Below are 22,748 nucleotides of genomic sequence, written 5' to 3' on the forward strand. Positions count from 1 at the left end.
TTATTATTATTATTATTATTATTATTATTATTATTATTATTATTATTATTGTTATTATTATTATTATTTATATAATATCTAATATTTTATCATTAAAATATGTTTGATATTTGATATTGACACATTTAATTATATTTGATCACTTTATTTTTTTAAATTGTAATTATCTACGTGTCGGTGTCATAATATTACTATTAAATTTTTTCAACTCAATTTAATTAATTTTTTGACTCATCCTTGTTTGGGAACAAAGTTAAAATGATGGAGAAACTCGGCCAAGAAGACTTGCAACAAAAGATTGCTATAAAAAACAACTTGCAGTAAGATTGTTTACAGAGCACAAGCAGCAGAATACATAGAAAAAAGTGGTAAAAAATTCCAAGTTTACTCTATTTATAATTTACCATATCAAACAAGTTAGCAAGTCTAACAAAAACAGGTATGATTTGAAGTGCACCAAGAAGAAAAATAATATAACTTGAATGTTACCCGTCTCTAACACATTACCTAGTTTTAGAATTAGTACACAATTACGTGTATTAAGGCAATAATGAATCTTGTTTAAGGAAAATGCTAATAAGTAATATATCTTATAGACCTTTTTGTAAAATATTTTATCCATTTTTTTAACTAGTTTATTGATTAGACCTACACATCTTAAATATAAAGAAGTGAGAAATTTTAAGACTGAATTTTTGTAATTTTTATCTTATTAGTAGATATTTTTCCATTTTATACTATCAATATCGATGTTGTGAATTTATTCATTAATTTATTCTTTTAATATGTTCATAATCAATTATTTTTTCACAAAAATACTCTTAATTAAATATAAAGAATTATAAGACCATCCAATTCTCTCTTCTTAGTAATTGAAGGATAATTTTGGAAAGAAAATCTACGTTATCAACACATATAATATAAAAACTACTTTTATTAATTTTTGTGAATTGACCTAAATGATCTTTATTTATAAGGACAAATTCTAAAAAATTTAGGTTATTTTTAAAAAATATTGGGGCAAAAATAAAAAAAATTATATTTGAGCAAAAACTAAAATTTTTTAAAAGTTTAGAGACTATTTTGCAGTTTTTAGGGACCAATTTATAAGATTTGAAATTTTTTAGGAACCAATTTTATAAAAGTTCAGGGACTACGCCTAATATACAGATTTTGAAGCATATAAGTTCAATTGAGATTATAAATAATTTTTGAGGTATTGGTGATTAAGATTTTAAAATATTATAAATAATATCTTATGTATTCAATTAAGATTTTTTGAAGAGGACGACAAAATTGAATGATATTCAAATTGAGATTTTTCATATATACAACTTGAAAAAAATATACGGATGTTGATAGATTTTTTACTAGAACGAATTTTGTGAGACTCTTTAGTTGAAAATACATATACAACTCTCATTCAACAATTTTATTAAAATGCTTTAAACTCTTTCAACAATATTGCTCTTGCTTTCTATATGTCAGATTTTTCTTTTCTTTCAACAATATTGCTCTTGCTTTTTATCCTTTTTGAATCTCTTACGGCACATGTCAGATTTTTTTTTTCTTTCTCTCTCTTTACATTGCTTTTGCATCTTGCTAGTTGCTTTTACGTTTTGATTCTTCAGGTTTTTTTGTTATTCTTCATGTACTCTTTTTCTGTTACTTTTGTTGGTTTTTATTTTTTTTTTAAACTTTTATTGTTAGTTCTTCGTGTATTCCTCATAGTTACATGTTTTTTTTGGTTTTTCATGTTATCATAGATTTTTGTTGATTTCAAATTTGTATATTTTTTTTGTTGAATAAAAAAAATGATTTTTGTTCTTTATGTTTTGTCACATTAGTATTCCTCTCGATTAATATGTTTTTTATCTTTTGCCTTTTTTAATAAAAAAATTGTTTTGTCTTGTTAGGTATGGACTTGTCTTATTTTATAATTTAAATAAAAAAATTTGTTTTGTCCTGTATTATAACATTTTAAGTTTAAAATTTAGGATTTAAAGCTCAATGTTTGATTTTATAAAAACTAAAAATATTAATTTTTTACAATTTATATTTAAAAAGAAATTATTTAGAAACAAATTTTTTGAAGGAGTATTATAGCTACAGTTGTTGCTAATTTAGGATCTAAAATGTTGGAGGACTGAGGGAAATGTTGGAAGAGTACTAAACTATGAAGCAGTACTATAACTATAGATATGTGTTAAATTCTATTTAGGAGGAAATGAAACTAGAAATTATTTTGTTGTTGAAAGATTTTAAAAATTGCATCGATTTTATTTTTATTTATTCAAATTTTATAATAAATTTATTATATTTTGTCATTCAATATTATAAACTCATAAAATATTTTGAAATCTTATTACAAATATATTAAAGAATCTTTTAAAATCTTAATCTTAAAAAATCTTTTAAAATCTTATAAAGAGATTTTAAAATCTACACATTCTTACGATTTATTTTAAAAATCTTTAAGATTTTTTCTTTCAAAATAATCTTTTATAATCTAAATCTATAACACCCCTTAAATGTAGTTTGACAAAATATATCATAAAATTCCTTTAGTTAGTAAGTTCGCTAAACTTATTATACAAATAAAATAATTTACTTGAATGACTTGAATTTCCTTTAAAAAAAAAAAAGAAATTCTTCACTCTAACACATTATACAATTTTATTTGTGAATTAGATTTAGAAGGATTTTCGAGTGTGCTTTTAATTTTTTAAAATATTAAATATATATCAAATATAAACTTAAAGATGCTTGGCCTAGAAGGTCAGGAAATACGGGCTTTTTAAAACAAGTTTATTGTGACGAACTTGATTTTCTAATTGTAGATGCTCCACCTGGAACGTCAGATGAACACATGAAAGTTACGCATTATAATCATTCAACTTTATTAATATTTAAAGGATAAATTTTTATAGTCACAAACCATGCATTTATTCAATTTTAATTTATTTATTTATTTAGGTAGACGTTAATTTCAACTTTGATATTGTAAATTAAAGTCAATTAAAATTCTTAAGCTTCTTAGTTCAAGTATTCAATTTCTCCTTTAGAAGTATATATAGTTTTAAGATTGAACAAATTTAGTTCCTGTGAAATTTTAAAATATTTTATTTTTAATCTACGTAAAAAGTATTATATTTTATGTCTCTTTTAAATTTATTATGCAATCCATTTTAGTTTATGTTAGAATTTTAATATATATTTTAAATTTATTTTTTGCAGATATTTTTACAATATTTTTAAAATTTTGTACACAAAAAAATCTCAAAATTTGATTTGCTATTTCACATTTTCGTTAATTTTATCTTGAATTTATGGTATTAAAAAAATTTATTTTTAAGTTATCCCAAGTTAAAAAATATTATTTTTTGTGAATAAATTTTTTATAATATTTTAAATATATTTCATAAAAATATTCAAAAATATTTTAAAAATTAAAAGATAATTAAACATAGTTTTTGAAGGAGCGATTAAAACTACTTGTATTATGTAGCATACTTTTGCATGGATTAAAATATGATTTATTTTATATAAATTAAAAATAAAATTTTAAATATTATAAGAATTAAAAACTTATATAATTTATAGTTTTATTTTACAATATCACCCATTTTGAAAAAAAACCATATGCCGTAAATATGTAAATGTAGTATTGTTGTGTTTAATTTAATAATATTATTATTTATCAATTAAACTAAGTATGGATCTCTTTACTACGAATAATTTTGATGTTCAACAATTTAAAGATTTTTCAGAAAATTTTGTTTTTGGTTTGTAAGTCCTAATGAAATAACTTTTGTTTAAAGATTTATAATAAAAAATGATATTTTTAGAAGATAACAAAAAACAACTATTTATTTAAAGTAATTTTTAGATTTTCAAATTTTTAAAAATTTATAACAAATAAATGAAAATTTTCAAAAGTAATTATTACTTTTTTAAAAAAATATTTTTTTACGAAAAATGGTAATAAAAATAATTTATATAAGTAATTCAAATAGTTTTCCATAAAAATAATAAAAATAATTCAAATGAGAAGCAAATTAAAATAGTTTTCCATAAAAATAATTTCTTATAATTATATTATTCATTTAAAAGTAATTTTTATCATGGTAAATAAATACGAAATATTTTTTTATGTTTATAAAGTCACTAAATAATGTTAAAATCACTTTTTCTTTTAATAATATACTTAACAAACACTCATCATACTATTAGCAAAAAATAATAGGGCGATACCAAACATCGATATTATATTTTTGATTAATGAAATATTTTCTATTATCATTAATATTTTCTTTACTCTCTAAATTATTTTACAAAACCCAAACTTCCTTAAATCATGCAATAATATAATAGTATAACAATTCTATTAGTTAATATTTCCTATATAATATATTTACATATCACAAATAAATAAAACCAAGCACTCAACCAAAATAATAAAATAGTGAAAATTAGATTGTTGACCAGCTTGGAGAGATAACATATGACAAAAAAACAAAACGAGACATTAATTGTAATTTAAAAGTTAATTCTAATACACTAATATGTTATTTACGTTAAAAAATAGAATTCTAAATTTATCTCATAAAAACACAGACAACATAACACCTGGAAAAGATTTTTAATATTATGAAATATTATGAAGTTGAATAACTGTTAATATTAATTGTACGAAAATCACCCTCAATATCCTGAAAGAGGGAGTTACCTGCTATGGGAGATAAGTAGGAATTTCGTAAATTTATGTTAAACAAATCAAATAAGTTAAACCCAACTTTCATACGGTGGACAATTTACATGCAATCATACAATCAACAACAACTTGGATAAAGGACTATGATTTTAGGTTTGCTTTTAGACGACTTCAAGAAGGAGAGGTTAGATAAAAACATGTGAATGTGAAGAAAACTTTTAATATCCAAATTCAACAATCTTGGAATCAAGTTTGAACACGACTTAAGAAAACGATAACTTCATGACTAACTTGATATCAAACGAAGAACACAAAACTCCGTCCAAAACACTTGAGCCCAATCTATTTTATAACCCTTTATTAACTCGCTATTAAAATCTCTAACAATATTTCAACAAGTGTATTTTAATCATTTTTATCCTAACTCTTTTAAACAATTGTATAATTATTGTCGTATACTATTAAAATCAAATTTTGGAACAGTAAAGTTAAGTATGCAATCTTAATAAGTATGAAGTGAAAATACAATAAACTCTGATAAATTTCATTTGTTTCAAATAGTTTTCATATATTTCAAAGCATGCAAGAAAAATTGTTTTAATTATGACAAAGACTAAAATACATCACTTATAAAAGATAATATATCAAATGAATTAAAATATAGATCACGAACCCAAATGAATAATAGTTAAAAAATAAATGATGAAAATTATATTTAAGCCATATTTTAAAAAAAAATGAAAGAAGAAATTATTTTGAATAATAATGGTACTAATAGATTTGGACCAAGTCTCTTGATGTTATAAAATTAAAATTTGATAGTTTAAGCAACATATCATTAATTGTGTGTAACTTAAACACACGTCATTTTGTGTTAGCATGGACTATAATTGGGGCATGTACCCCCACCAAGTCGTTCATTTTGTTGTTATCCACTAAATAATTTAGTTGTTATCTCACCTGAAAATTAAATATTGTTTTCACTAAAAGTTATTAGATATATTTATTTGTAAAAAAATCTAATGTGTATTGCGAGATAAATTTTTTTTAAATTATGTTTGATTTCATAAAAAAAGAAATGTTAGTTTTGAAAATGAAAAAGTTATATTACAATTTTAAATTTTTATAGACATAAAAGAAAAATATGTTAAGAGTCTTGAATTTGAATAATATATGATTTGAAAAAAATGTTTTATGCGGTGAGTAGTTGGCATCCTATTAACCATTTTGATGGAGTTGTATAAAATCAAACTCAAATTGTAAAGTGGTATTAAAACTTATTCAAAATAAAATTAACACATAACATATAAATATTATTTTGCTATGAAAATAATGGAAAAGCAAAGAACAAAACATGAAAGGAAAAAAATATTATTGCTAAGAAATTCAATTCCCTTAGGTGGTCTCAAAAAACTAATCTGATAGACAAACATATTTCAAAAATTTTAAATTTTTAAAATACTTTTATGTTTTAAAAAACTTCAATATAATTTTGTAGTAATTAAAATTTTGAAAAGGGTAAAAGCATATTTAATATACTATTTCGAAAAGCTTGTAAATTGAGATTTTAATTAATTAAAATGGGGTAAAGTAAAGTTATATATCTTCTATGTAAATCGTTTTATATCAAACAATAAATATAAAATTAATTTACACTAATAATAAACATTTTTTGTTGTTTAGGGGGAATTCCATTGCCCAACAGCCAAACATTAGTTGTAGCTAGTTCCATTCCTAAGTGGGGTCGATTTCTTAAATTAATCACATTATATTCAAAACAAAAAAATGTTAACATGATTTGTACTAAATTAGTATCTCACTTAGATAAATGACGATTTTTTTGTTTTTGTTTCTTATAGCAACGTTTTCTAATTGAACTCATATATTTGAATTTGTCCTTTTTCCATATATTAACCCATTTTGTGTTTTTTTTAAACGTATTTATTTTTAAGTATATAAGAATTAAGATGAGTTAATTTCCTCCTCGATGTTGTAAGCTAAAGCAAAAATAGTGCCAATAAAAATTCCCAAGCTTCTTAGTAGTTTATGTACTCAAAGTTTCAGGGCTAAATAATAATTATTTTCACTTATAGAATTGAAGTGATAATGATAATATGTGAAAAGAACAATTCTCTTTAAGTGTATATATTATATTTATGAAAATCCTTAAAAAATAGTAGTTGAAACAAAGGAAGTATTGAGGTGACGAAATAATGTCGACATTAAACACGCATGTCCTATTGCAAAATGTCATAACCATGACTCCACTCTCTCCCTTTCTATTTCTATTGACATTTCACAAACACCTTTCTTTATTCTCTTCCAATCCTACACTCCAACACCCACTACCCTTTCTCCTTCAAACTTCTTTTTCATTGCATGCCCCTCCTTCATCACTTCCAAATAATTAAATGTCAATTTTCTTTTTAAGATTTTTATTTTTTTATTTTTGTTGAAATAAAACAAAACAGAGGCACTTGTTCAATCAGTACGCGAATTCATGACAAACTCGAGCTGCGAATTCAGTGAGTCAGAGCTATGTCGCGACGAGTCAACGGCGTTTATTCTAAAATTCGTTGCGATGGCTTCGATTCTAGTAGCGGGATTTACGGGAATCGCGATACCGCTGTTCGGAAAACGGCGGCGGTTATTTCATCCCGACGGAGAGTTTTTACCGGCGGCTAAGGCTTTTGCGGCTGGTGTGATACTAGCGACGGGATTCGTTCACATGCTTAATGACGCGTGGGAAGCACTTAACCATCCTTGTTTGAAATCACATTCGCACGTGTGGTCGAAGTTTCCTTTTACTGGGTTTTTCGCTATGATGTCAGCTTTGTTTACTCTTTTAGTTGACTTTGTTGCAACGCAGTATTACGAGGGAAGACAGAGGGCGACACGTGGCGGAACTGAACATAAGGTTAATCAATTGGAGGGTGGCGATGATGATTTGGAGGAAGAGTTATTGGGATCGGGAATCGTTGATGGAATGCATATTGTGGGGATGCATGCTCATGCGTCGCACCATACACATTCTCACCCGCGGCAGGATAATGATCAAATACAACATGGGCATCATGAACACGCGCACTCTCAATCGCACGATGATGACGACGTGGAAGGTAGCGTTCGCCATGTCGTTGTTTCGCAGGTAACATTAACGTATTTTCCTCTATTTTCTCATTTTCCGTTGCGAGCACGTAACGTAACGTTCCTATTTATCATGTTGCCTTTAATAACATTGCCTACGTTTTGCATCAAGAAAAGAAAAACAGCTGTATACCTTTGAAAATGTTCATTAATTTTTCCAAGGGAATATTTATGTTGTTGTTAATTTCTATCACAGAGATTTATTTAATTTTTTAGTTGGCAAAGTAATAAGGATGACAACTTTAGATAAATTTATAACATATATTAAATAGTTATAAATTTATACTTTATAATTTTTTCCAAGTATAATAAAATACTTTATAAATATGTAATTATTTCCGAACAAAATTGTCACTCTTGGTGATTATAGGAGAGACCCATTAGATACGTGCTTGATGATAAAATGTGAGAGATTAAGAGAAACTAAAGTATTAGCTAAATAAATATATAAAAATTAAAGATACATATAGAGAGGGGTCGAACAACAATAATGGCATTAGAAATTAAATTAATATTTTTTAAATTGTAAGGGGTATATTTTGGAGAGAAAAAAACTTTTTCAAGAAATCATTTATTTACTGGAGAATTTGTATAATTAATCTTTTCTCTTTTCTGACTAAAGTGCTACACTGCTGTTATATTCTTCTATGTTTTGTTTTCTTTATTGACCAATAAAACATCTACCATTCAATATGTGTGCAAGAATGATATTCGGTTGTTTGGTCTCTGTCTGAGCAGTTGCGTGGTCTATAGAGACCATCCATTTTTTGTTTACTTTTTCAAAGTGAACCTATCATTTTATTTGTAAAAAAGGATCAATATTAGTTGTGAGCTGAACTAACTCAATTGAAGTGCTTGAAAATACATAGTATTTTATATGAGAAAAATGTGTGCACACAGCTGACTTTCTTTTACAACTACAAACACCAACACACTTGCTGACTCTATAATTGTATTTGTATATCTTTTCAAAACAAAATCATTGCATTTTATTCAAAATTTAAGATCCAATAAAATGTAGAATAAGCTAGGGAGACTACCATGAATGTAGCTGATTGAGCCACATGAGAAATCAAACTCTTGTCGCCATAATTTTTTAGTTCAATTCAGTTGAGTTATCCATCCACCCCAAATTAACATTTTAGTTTGTATGCAAAATTAATAGTTGTAACTTGTAAGTAATTAAATATGAATCTTGCTTGAACTTGAAGTTATGTAAATTGGTAAAAATATTTAATTTATATATACAATATATATATATATATATATATATATATATATATAATACGTTGTCATTCAATTATAATCATTAAATAATAATTTAAAACGTTTGAATTATGATACCTATTTCTAAAATCACGAAGATTGTGATTTAGGTATTGGAACTTGGCATAGTTTCACATTCCATGATAATTGGGCTATCACTAGGAGTCTCACAAAGCCCATGTACAATGAGACCCTTAATTGCAGCATTATCCTTCCACCAATTCTTTGAAGGGTTTGCACTTGGTGGTTGCATCTCTGAAGCCCAATTCAAAACTTCATCAACAACAATAATGGCTTGTTTTTTTGCACTTACAACACCATTAGGTGTTGCAATTGGGACATGTATTTCATCAAATTTTAACCCTTATAGTCCAGGAGCTCTTGTCACAGAAGGCATATTGGACTCTTTTTCAGCTGGAATTTTAGTGTATATGGCTTTGGTGGATTTAATAGCTGCTGATTTTCTTAGTAAGAGAATGCGTTGTAACTTTAGGCTTCAAATTGTATCTTATTGTTTGCTTTTTCTTGGGGCTGGCTCTATGTCCTCTCTTGCACTTTGGGCCTAATTTTTTTTTTCCTTCTAATTTCGTTTCATTATAAATATAATTTATTTTTCAATATTGATAGCTTTATTTATTGGGGTCTTATCCCTTAATATAACTACAGTATCTTAACTTGATTGGAATTAATTATTAAAAAATATAATAAACTCGATTGAAAGATTGGTTAGTAGAAAATTTGAACAACCATTAAAGCAAAGGATCATATGTAGTGCTAATGTATTACTAATCATAAAATATGTCAATATACAAAGTTGGTTTACATCTACATTTAAAGCATCTCCAACGGTAAAGTCAATATGGGTTCATTAAATGGAGTCTATCATGCCACATCATTTTGAAATAACTTATTCATTTTTTACTCCAACGATGAACTCATGGATTTATTAAATAGGGTTCACTACTAACCGTCATATATTTATTATTATACGTAAATTAATTATAAAAAAAGATAACTGCGATGAAGTATCGTTCCTTCCTGACGGTGACACATTGGCACAACTCCAACGATAAACTCACAAAAAACTAAATTTTACGTTATTACACCCTAGCAGACGAACGCATTTATGTACCGTTGGAGATGCGTTATATTTTAGAACATGGGTCAGGGAATATGTGGGACTAAGTTGATTGATGTCTTTAACTTCCAAAATAGTTTATAATTTTATAATTTGGGGATACCGAATTGTTTGATCCTTGTGATTTTGAAGGCTTAACATATATGGAGACCACAATTTGCATTTTTTATGTCATGAACTTCTATGGCTGACCCTAATAGAGTTGGCCCAAAGCATTAAGTGGCCTCACATGAAAAACTTATTGGTAGTTTTCTCTCTCTCCACTCTAAATGTTTTTTTAAATACACATTTATATTGATCAATTTGTATGTGTATTTAATTTAAAAAATATTTTGATATTAATCAATTCAGATATGTATGAGTATTTAATTTAAAAAATATTTTTAAATTAGTCAATTCTGATACACACGGTAGAACTTTTGATATGTGTTGTTTTGTTAAAAGACATCTTCAAATTAATCAATTCGAAGAACATTGAAAGATGGAAGAAGAAATTTTTAATATTTATTTTTATGTTGTTTAATATTTTATCTGTAAAAAAATTGTTTGATGTCCTAAAAATTACTTTTTTAAAATGCCTTCAATTTTATTATTATTAATTTTTAAAGAGTCTCATTCTAAAATTTGTTTTAAACTTTTAAATTTATTAAACCAACTTTGGAGTTTAACACAGTTTAGAGAACAAATAATTCATTTATTATAGAAATGAAAATTGTTTACGTATATCCTCATTATTGTGAATATTACTCAAGTGTGAAGTAGAACTTGTTAACAATGAAAAGAGGAAGAAAGAGGAAGAAGAGAAAACAACCACTCTAGGGTTTCATATCATATAATAAACCAAAACTAAAGTTAATAGGGTTACAATGAGTATATATAGAGGAAAATAGAAAATATCTAAAAATACCCTTACTACTAATATATAATAATATTATCTAATATCTCCCCTCAAACTCACGATGCATTAACATGGAGCATCGAGAGTTTGTCAACTAAAAAACGGAAATGTTTAATGGAATGCATCTTTGTGAACAAATCAGCAATCTGTAAAGAAGAAGGGACAAATGGTAGAGTAATAGTTCCATGCTGAAGATGATGACGAGTAAAATGACAATCAATCTCAATGTGTTTGGTGCGTTCATGAAAGACCGAGTTGTGAGCAATTTGAATAGCACTCTTGTTATCACAGTGCATCGGAGTTGGCTCAGCAAGAGAGATTCCCATATCAGACAAAAGCCAACGCAACCAAATTATTTCAGCGGTAGTGGATGACATAGCACGATATTCAGCTTCTGTAGAAGAGCGAGAGACAATGTCTTGTTTCTTACTCTTCCAAGAAATAAGAGAGTCTCCAAGAAAGATACAAAACCCTGTGGTGGATTTACGATCAGTGGTATCACCAGCCCAATCAGCATCAGAATAAGCTCGTAACTCCAATGAGGATGACGATGGAAAGAGAAGACTTTGAAATTGAGTTCCTCGAAGATAACGAAGAATCCGAAGAACTGCTGCACAATGTACTGCAGTGGGGAAGACAACAAACTGACTAACAACATGAACAGCATAAGCAATGTCAGGTCTGGTAATCGTAAGATACACTAAGCTGCCAACCAAAGTACGATACAAAGTGGAATCTGGTAAAGGAACACCATCCGAGGGAGCATATTTTACATTCAACTCAAGAGGAGTATCTGCTGCTCTAGTATCAGAAAGACGAGCCTGATCAAGAATGTTGGCAATGTACTTGGATTGAGAAAGAAGGTAGCCTCTAGGAGAGTAGGCAACTTCAATCCCCAAGAAATAGCGAAGAGTTCCCAAGTCCTTCATCTCAAACTGTTTGGCTAACTGCAATTTCAACTCATTAATTCCACTAACATCATCACCTGTAATAATCATATCATCAACATATAGAGAAAGTATAATGCGACCATGAGTGGTGGACCTTATAAACAATGCAGAATCATGTTCACTAGAGCGAAAACCAAGAGAAGTGATCACAGTAGAGAATTTCTCAAACCAAGCTCGAGGAGCTTGTTTAAGACCATATAGAGCCTTTTTTAACTTACATACTTCCCCTGGATCATGAGAAACTCCTTGTGGAGGGACCATATAGACTTCTTCATGAAGCTCACCATTTAAAAAGGCATTTTTGACATCCATTTGGGAAATATGCCATTGACGAATAGATGCAACTGCAATAAGAGTACGAATAGTGGTCATCTTGGCTACAGGAGCAAAAGTTTCTTCATAATCCATACCATATTGTTGAGAGAAACCCTTAGCAACAAGACGTGCTTTGTAGCGCTCAACTGACCCATCAGACTTAGTTTTGATCTTGTATACCCAACGAGACCCAATAGCACGTTTTCCAGGAGGAAGAGGTACTAATTCCCAAGTGTTGGTTTTGTGCAATGCAGATAGTTCTTCTGCCATAGCCTGCTGCCAAAGAGGATCAAGAACAGCCTCTTTATAGGAAGAGGGCTCAGACAAACTGTGAATAGAGGTTAAGAAAGAAGCAAACGAAGCTGAGTAAGTTGAATAGACAAAATCAGGTAACTGAGTAGACTTACGTTGACGAGAAGGGTAACGAGGAGGATCAACAATCGCAGGAGGTGGTTGGACAGCCGGGGGGACAAGAGGGATGTCATCATGTGGAGTAGTAGTATTTGTCCTGCAATTCTCAATAGTACAATCACTAGAAGCGCTATCATTAGGACCAAACGGATCAATATGGGTTAGTTCAGAACTCTTAGTAATCTGCGAATCAGAGGAAACAGAGTAAAAAGGAATGTGCTCAAGAAAAACAACATTACGAGATACATAAAGTTTTCTTGCATGAGGATCATAACAACGATAACCCTTTTGACCATCCCCATAACCAAGAAAAACACACATGGCTGAACGAGAAGACAACTTACTGCGCTCTACTTGAGGGCGAAGAACAAAACAAGTAGAACCAAAAACTTTCAAAGAATAGTAATCAGGGGTAGAAGCATATAATTTTTCAAAGGGAGACAAACCTGATATGATAGAGGATGGAATTCTATTAATAGCATGAACAGCAGTAAGAACTGCTTCTCCCCAAAACTCACTAGGAACTGAAGCGGACAACAAAAGGGAACGAGCAGTCTCTATAATGTGACGATGTTTCCTTTCAGCAACTCCATTTTGTTGAGGAGTATCAGTACAAGATGTTTGGTGGCGAGTGCCATCATAAGCAAGTAATTCAGAAAATTTATTAGAGGTATATTCACCACCTAAATCACAACGAAAACACTTTATAACAGAATTATGTTGAGTTTTGACCATTGCACGAAATATATGATAAATGTCAAAAAATTCAGACCGATTTTTCATAAGATAAACCCAACAATAACGAGTGTAATCATCAATAAACGAAACATAATATCTAGATCCACCTTTGGTGAGCACCGGTGATGGACCCCAAACATCAGAGTGAACTAAATCAAAAGGCGCATATGAAACGGAAACACTTTTACTAAACGGTAAAGCTGGAAATTTAGCAAGTTTACAACCACAACAATCTGAGATATCACAGGGTTTTAACTTTCCTAAGGCTCCAGTAGAAGCCAAATATTTTAATCTAGAAGCAGAAACATGTCCAAGGCGAGAATGCCATAAATAAAAACTAGAAGATAATGAATTCAAGCGAAAACTAGATAATAAGTCAGCAGTAGTTGTTGAGGCTGCAATATCTGGGAGTCGTAGTTCATCCAAAACGTAAAGTCCCCCCTGTCTATGGCCTGTCCCAATCAGCCTCCCAGAATGTGGATCCTGCACACAACAAGAAGTGGAAGAAAACGTAACCGAATAACCGAAATCACATATTTGACTAACAGAAGCAAGACTCAAAGTAAGATTAGGAATATAATAAACATTAGAAAGAGACAAGTTAGGTGTGGAGACAGAACCAATGCCTGCTAGTGGCATAGGAGTGCCATCAGCAGTCATAACTGACACAGACGAAGTCAATGGTAGGAGGAGCAGAAGCAACAACATTGGACGATGGCCCCCTAAAATTCTTCTTATGTGTTCTCCCCAATTTCGGACAACGTGCTTTCCAATGACCTTTTTCTTTGCAGAATGCACATTCATCATTACCAAGCCCAACTCTCCCTTGAGATGTTTTTTTTTGAACAGGAGCAACAAAAACAGATGGAGGAGCTGAGAGAATTTCCTTATTTAACATACCAGAATGAGTCTTAAGTCTGATTTCTTCTGCCAACAATTCACTAACTACTGATTCAACATTAGGAAGGGGGGAACGATGCAAAATACCCCCACGAAGGCCCTCAAAATCATCACGAAGAGCCATTAGAAACCAAACCAGACGTTGCTCCTCTCTTTGATCAATGTATGCTTTGACAGCTTTCAACTCAGGTGATTCCATAAGAGCCAATTGATCCCACAGATTAGTCATTGCCGAATAGAATTCCTGAATGGTCATACTGCTCTGCTTAAGGGCTCTAATATCACTTTCTAACTGATAACGTTTTGCAAAGTTAGACTGAACATACAAACGTTTCAAGTGATCCCAAATCTCTTTAGCAGTATCATATTTTGCTAGTTGTACTCCTATAGACAACTCAACAGAATTATTAATCCAAGTAATAATTTTTGAATTACTAACATTCCATGTTTTCAGATCTTTTGCATATTGAGTTTCATCCTTTTTATCTGTAGGCTTAACAGAAGTTCCATCAACAAAACCCCACATATCTTTTCCAATCAAAAAATTTTTCATCACATAACTCCAATAAGAGTAATTTTGTCCATTGAGGTGAACACTAACAGCTTGAAGAGAATCATCCTTAACACCAGCCATAACAAATAATGACAGAAAAATATGACAAACACAATCACTGAGAGAAAATAAATTAAGAATAACCTGGTGCTGTGCGAGCACGATTTCTCCCTCTCCAGACGTCGTTTCGTCGATCCGACCGTTGATGACGAAGACCTATATGTTGCGAACCTGCTGTCCAAAAATCAGCCCGATCCAACGGTTAACGAATGCGCAATCGATGTTTTTCTGAGACTGATTTAACAAAATCGGGAATAGGGTTACTCTTCTCTTTTCTCTTTTGGTGGTTGTCTTTCCTATCAAAATAGTCTCTCTCTTCTCTACGGTAGATCCCAAAATCAACCAAAGCTCTTTGATACCATGTTAACAATGAAAAGAGGAAGAAAGAGGAAGAAGAGAAAACAGGGTTTCATATCATATAATAAACCAAAACTAAAGTTAATAGGGTTACAATGAGTATATATAGAGGAAAATAGAAAATATCTAAAATACCCTTACTACTAATATATAATAATATTATCTAATAGAACTCTTGTAAATTATTTATTTCCCAAGATCTACAGAATTCATTACACATTCTTTATGAGAAAAACTTACATTTACTATATTTTCGGTGAGTTATCATAAGATCCTTCAAACTTTAATTGTTTGAGAGTTATTGTATTTAAACTTCCTTTTTTCTTTAAAAGTCTCTACAGATTAGATAAAAGTATTTAAGGAACACAAGATGTTTTTTTAAGTATCAAAATTACAACGATAATATAAAATGGACACTCCAAAACTTTGAACCAACTAAAAATCAATTACAAGATAAGACTAATGATTATGGTTTATACCCTATAGATACATTCTAGCATATCTGTGTATCATTGATAATAGAGACAAAGTTCACTTTTCCCCTATGTAGGAACCATTTCCAAAATATGACTTTAATAGTCTTCCTCTATGTCACACATCGCTATAATATAGATTATACTAATGTGTGAATTGAAAAAAAAAAAAGTTAGAGTTTCATATGATATAGATTGTACACAATTTTAATGTATACATGAAGATGTTGAACTATTGTGACATACCCTAAGAAGTACAAAGTTTTGTGATGCAAGATGACACATATCACTTGACTACCACACATACACTCTGTTGTCACCATCGTTTTGTCGTTTTTTGGCCGTTTTTCTTTTCCAACACTATAAATAGAGTGTTCAACTATTTAAAAAAACATATCAGAGTTAGACTCAATTTGTAACTTTCTCTCTTCTACTCTTTTGTTTGACGCACTTATGAGCCATTTATCTCCTTTCTTTATGTCATTTCGATTTCAGAGTGGTCTGCACACCACAGTCTCTTCAGTTTGCGACTAGTCTTAGTGTCATATTTAGTGTATATTTTCAAATGGGTCATATAATGCAGTGAGAGTCTGATATAATTTAACTGAACTATTTTATCTTAGATAAGTTGTGATTGATAGTCTTCTTGCACAATTTCAAACAATACTCCAAACCATCTTAAAGATAGTGTTCAAGTACGCGACTAATTCTAATAATCTCTTATGTGGCAACTATGAGTTTTAAACCATTTTATTTTAAAAAACAACACATGTGGAGAATAAACGAACATTACATACGCAATCTTTTCTCTATTTTTAAATCATTTCTCTATTTTTAAATTGTCCAAGTCACCAAATGGCATATCAAGGTCAATCCCTCCCTTTCCCTTTTTTTATTCCTAAATATGTGAAACAATATGAAAAATGACACTGAAATTCTAGACATAATAAACAACACACAAAACCATCTAAAAACTGCACACCATACTAACCATTAGAAATTACAAAAATCTAGACACGATTTGTAGCATTTTTTTTCTAATGACTTTTCTCTTAAAGAGGTTCAAGTGAGTGGGAAATATGTGAATTGCATTTTCTTTCAAGGAAAAAGTAATAAGCTATTCCAAATATTATCCGAAACCTCATCATTAGTGATAGGTAAAAGAGGGAGATATCGATCATGAGTCACCGTGGAGAGAAAGCTTCACCATGAAAGTAGATCTACAAAATCCTTGAATAATACATCCTCCTAAAATAGTTGGTTTGAGTACGCATGGGGATCTTACAATTGGATAAAGAGTGAAGAAGTAATATGGCAAACTTGGTAAATCCAGTTAACTCTTCTATTGATAAAGAGATATTGCTAGTGCCACATGTGACTCCCTAAATCAAAATGCTTTAATATATAGTATTATTTTTAAAATACATTTGGACTTTCCCTTATTTTGCCATTTTCACAAGCTAATCTAAATTCACAATTTGACTATGTGTTCTAGATTGATCAAACTCATCGATTTATTGTATAAAGTCAAAAATAAAATATGAGAAAATACTTTAAAAATATTAATTTTCAAGTTAGTCAAAGAAATTTACTATAAATTAAAGTTATATTCACTATTTATAGTCACTTTGACGTTAATTTCATTTAAATCGAGTGACAGTAAAAAAAACACTACCAAATAAAGAGTTTTATAAACAAAAAAGTCAAACATTTTAAAGAAAAATTGAAATTGCTAAAAATTTGAAGAGGGTTAAAATAACTCAGTAATAAGAGAAATTAAATATTAAATTTTGAACAAAAAATAAAGAAAATTTTCTGAAAAGCCATTGCTCACTGGGGTGGAATATATTTTTGTGACACATATTTATACTATTAATTACTTTGAATATTTTATTGATTCTTAAAATATAAATCATTAACTATTATAATACAAGATATGTTGGAAATGATGATGTCTTTAATGAAAAATGCATTGAAAATAATGGTGACATTTATGAGAGCTAGTGTTGTTGTGAATTGAAAAAATTGAGAAGTCCCACATTGGAGGGATACCACACACTAGTAGGGTATATAAGGTGGAGGTAATGAACGTGAGATGGGCCCCAAGGGGCACCCCAATTTTGTGAAGGAGGGAGAACGCAAGCAATATTAACCACCACACGCGCGCGCTGCCGCCGTCCGGCCCGATCCGGCTTGGCTTTGGCTTTGGCTTTGTGGTGGTCAAGGAATTGTACATGAAACAATTGCACCATATTCACCTGAAATAAATGGTAACGCTGAAAGAAAGAATAGAACTCTTACTGCATCATTATTTTGACTGTTTGCTATGTTTTGAATTCTCCTTATGAGATAATGAAGAATAGACAGCCCAACTTGTCTTATCTTTGAACATGGGGTTGTCTGGCTTACGCGAAAGTGATCATAGAATCAAATGATGTTGACTTCTATGAAAATAAATTCCCTTTCAAATCAAGAAATAGCGGGGGCAGCAAACATTTAGTAGACTTGCCTCCTGGTTGCAAACCAATAGGTTGTAAATGGATCTTGAAAAAGAAACTAAAACCCGATGGATCTGTTGATAAATACAAGGCTCACCTTGTAGCCAAAGGTTTTAGACAAAGAGAGAATATAGATTTCTTCGACACTTTCTCACCAGTCACTAGACTAACATCCATTAGGGTGCTTATATCACTTGCGGCTATTCATAACCTGGTGATACACCAGATGGATGTTAAAACAGCCTTTTTAAATGGTGACCTGGAAGAAGAAATTTACATGGAACAACCTGAAGGTTTTGTAATTCATGGACAAGAAGACAAAGTCTGTAAGTTAGATAAGTCTATGTATGGTCTTAAACAAGCTCCTAAGCAATGACATGAAAAATTTGATAACTTGATTATGTCGAATGAGTTTAAAGTGAATGAAAGTGACAAATGTATTTATACAAATATGAAAATGGCATTTGCACTATCTTATGTCTCTATGTAGACGACTTACTCGTATTTGGTTCAAACATTCATGCTGTAAATAATGTGAAATCATTGTTGAGCAACAACTTTGATATGAAAGACCTCGGAGAAGCGAGTGTAATCCTCGGAATCAAGATTACTAGGTCAGAAAAGGGAATTTCTTTGGATCAATCTCACTATATTGAAAAGATCCTAAAGAAATATGATTACTTTGACTGTAAACCTGTATGCACACCATATGATCCAAGTGTGAAACTTTTCAAGAACTCTGGTGAAGGTGTTAGACAAACTGAATATACGAACATCATTGACAGCCTCAGGTATGCCACTGATTGTACTAGACCCGACATTGCCTATGTTGTGGGATTGTTGTGTAGGTTTACTAGCAGACCTAGTATGGAGCATTGGCACGCTATTGAAAGAGTCATGAGATACCTTAAAAGAACCATGAGTCTCGGATTACATTATCAAAGATTTCCTGCCGTCCTTGAAGGATACAGTGATGCTGATTGGAACACTTTATCAGATGACTCCAAGGCAACCAGTGGCTATGTTTTCAGCATAGCCGGTGGTGATGTATCATGGAAATCGAAGAAACAGACGATATTGGCGCCGTCCACTATGGAGTCTGAAATGATAGCTTTAGCTAATGCGAGTGAAGAAGCAAGCTGGTTGAGATGCTTGCTAGCAGAGATCCCTTTATGGGATAAGCCGTTACCAGTTGTGTTGATCCACTGCGATAGTACCGCGGCTATTGTAAAAATTGAGAATCGTTATTATAACGGTAAGAGACGACAAATACGTCGTAAGCACAACACAGGTAGAGAATTACTTTCTAAAGGAGCTGTTATTGTGGATCATGTACGTACTGATGAAAATTTAGCTGATCCTTTGACGAAAGGATTAACTAGAGAGAAAGTCCAAAATACATCCAAAAGGATGAGACTATTGCCTATAGATCAATGAGTCACTTATGATGGTAACCCGACCTAAAAGACTGGAGATCCCAAGAATTAGGTTCAATGGGTAATAACAAGTCATAGTGATATGAGATGAACATGCTTTCTTTTATATAAGAAGCATGATTCCTGAAGCGATAAAAGGATGAGATAATAGAAACTCTTAATGAGATCTATACTCTATGTGGAGTGGGGTACTTAGCTACAGGAGTACTCATGATAGACTCACCTACGTGAATGTGGAAGTGGGGGCCGCTTCCTATGGAATTTTGAGGCAGAATTCCTAGAGCGTTCACTAGACTGGGATACACGTGCATGACCCTAAATGCACGTGCTTTTAAGAATACACCTAATGAAAAGGTTGTGTGTGGGTTTGATGTCAGAGATAGAGTTCAAGACTACGAGTCACTCTTGTTGAATCTGAATCTTACTCGCTATGCAAAGGTTCAAGTCGAAAGACACCTTTGTTTATGCACAATCTTATAGAAGCGTCTGACGCTATTCAAAAACATATTTTTTAAATTCAAGTGGGGGATTGTTGGAAATGATGATGCCTTTAATGAAAAATGCATTGGAAATAATGATGGCATTTATAAGAGCTAATGTTGTTGTAAATTGAAAAAATTGAGAAGTCTCACATTAGAGGGATACGACACACTAGTATGGTATATAAGGTGAAGGTAATGAACTTGGGATGGGTCCCAAGGGGCACCCCAATTTTGTGAAGGAGGGAGAACGCAAGCAATATTGACCACCACACGCGCGTGCGCCGCCGCCGCCGTCCGGCCCGACCTGGCTTGGCTTTGGCTTTGTGGTGTATTATTATTTTGCCTGAAAATTAATTAATCATTTTTTAATTAATTAACTAATTACTTGTGTTCTATCTCTAATTGAAACGTTAATTACGTAAATGCCATCCACCTAGTCATATCTGATCCAGTCTTCCTCCCTGAATTCGTGCGTCTGATTTGCCCGGTCAAAACCCTAATATTTGGTCTCACGTTTCCTAGCTGTTTGGTCAAAAGTCAGAGTCAACTTCCTGACTTTGGGGCGCACTTTTTGGGGGCTTGGAGCACACGTTTCTGAGAGCACTACTTGGAGCGCACGTTCTGGTGATCCATAGATTTTTCAGATCCAGTTGTGATTTTCCTCTATAAATAGAGGGTTCTCCGCATCTGAGGCTTTTCTCTCTTCTCCCCTTCTTACTGCTTCATCTCTTTCTTCCTTTTCGAGTGGTCATTGTGCCATATTACGAGTGTCAATCGTAAGACTGCCATATTGAGGGTGTAATTCTAGAACGGTTTTCTACAGTGCAGTAGGACTCCGATACAAAGTATCTGGGCTGTTTTATCCTGGAGACTTCGTGGTTGATAGTCTGCCTTGCACAATTTTGAGCAGTGCCTCGAAACGTCTTAAAGAGAGCGACCTAGTCCGCGACTCAACCCAGTAATACTTTCGGTGTCATATATTGTTTTCAAAGGTTTTCGAATTTCAAAAACAACAATATTAATCACTTTAAAATAGGTGCTCTTTGGTGGGATCATCTCGTTGTAAAATTCATCCCATATTATATATATTCACACACAATGTGTTTGCATCAAAATTTATATTTTAATAACATTTTTATATTATTTTCACATGGGTAAAACCCAATACTATTATTTAATTTCCTTTTATTTTATTTAACCCAAACCAATAATAATTTAAACTCGTTTTTGGTACTTCTTTAAACACATTTTATTTCTAAAACTTGATTAATATTTTAAAACCAATATTTTATAAAATAGGCAAATTAAAGAAATAAACCACTTAAACATATATTAATAGATAAAACTGTCATACTCAAAATTATTACTACAATTATTAAAATACTATGTTTCCAAATACTCACATTAAAATACTATCATTTTTGAAAAATAGTTAAAATGATAAAATAAATAAGTATAACATCAACACTTTATTTATTTTTTTATAATTAAATCATCAACATTTTGCATTAATTGCTAAATCACAATAAATTTGTATAAAATTACTATGGCATAACAAGTATATAAAAATAAATAAAATCAATCACAATAGTATTAATATCTCAAAATAATTATTTATAAAATAAATAATCAAAATATGAAATAGATATAAATAATTAAAATATAACTATGAACACACTTATCATTTAGTCAAATACACAAGAAAATATCACCACAAATATTTAATGCGCGTCTGCACGTAAAATCACCTAAAATTTTATTCTCTAAAATAATCACCCAAAAATACCATTATTTTTATAAAAACAAATAAAATAATTAAATGTAATATTATAATTTATATTACTCATTAAATTAAATATGTATACAAGTATTAAATCATAAAAAAAAAACTCATATTTATAAAAAATTAATCAACATATATTATAGAATATTTTAACACTAAATTAATTCTTTAAAATTCTATTTAATTAATTTAATAACTTTTTTACAAAATTTGAGGTATTAAACCATCTAATAAGCCAACTTTGCAAAGAATCAAATATTGCTTCCCAAGTTGCCAACCGCCTTAGATTCACTCCAATAGGAATCCTGAAAAATTAATTAGATGGAAACGAAATACACAACAAAATAGAAAATCCAAGACAACAACAAATAATCTCCCTTTGGATGAATGTCAAACATATTATTTTTGGAAAACCATTTAACTTTCCTATCCAAAGACAACTCAAAACTAAGAAAAGTAGTCTTTACTTCTCAAAGATCAATCAAAGAAACAAACCAGGTTCTTATTTTAATAAAAAGTCTAACAAAGGAGATTTAAAACATGAAAAGTTTAATATGAATCATCTTAATAGAACGAGGTCATGAATTCAACTATTCTACTTAATAAAATAATAATTAATAATTGTTATT

The 22,748-nt window shown here is 30.4% G+C and overlaps 1 protein-coding gene across 1 annotated transcript; it reads left to right on the top strand.

The window, feature by feature from the left end:
• The first annotated feature begins 6,955 nt into the window (after positions 1–6,955).
• On the top strand, positions 6,956–9,745 carry LOC101504600 (zinc transporter 4, chloroplastic-like). Its single transcript, XM_004498832.4, has 2 exons — positions 6,956–7,862; positions 9,238–9,745. The coding sequence occupies exons 1-2, from the start codon at positions 7,215–7,217 to the stop codon at positions 9,691–9,693; spliced, it is 1,104 nt and encodes a 367-aa protein (XP_004498889.1). The 5' UTR covers positions 6,956–7,214; the 3' UTR covers positions 9,694–9,745.
• Positions 9,746–22,748: the final 13,003 nt, after the last annotated feature.

The sequence above is a fragment of the Cicer arietinum genome, chromosome 4 (genome assembly GCF_000331145.2).
Source record: "Cicer arietinum cultivar CDC Frontier isolate Library 1 chromosome 4, Cicar.CDCFrontier_v2.0, whole genome shotgun sequence".
NCBI lineage: Eukaryota > Viridiplantae > Streptophyta > Magnoliopsida > Fabales > Fabaceae > Cicer > Cicer arietinum.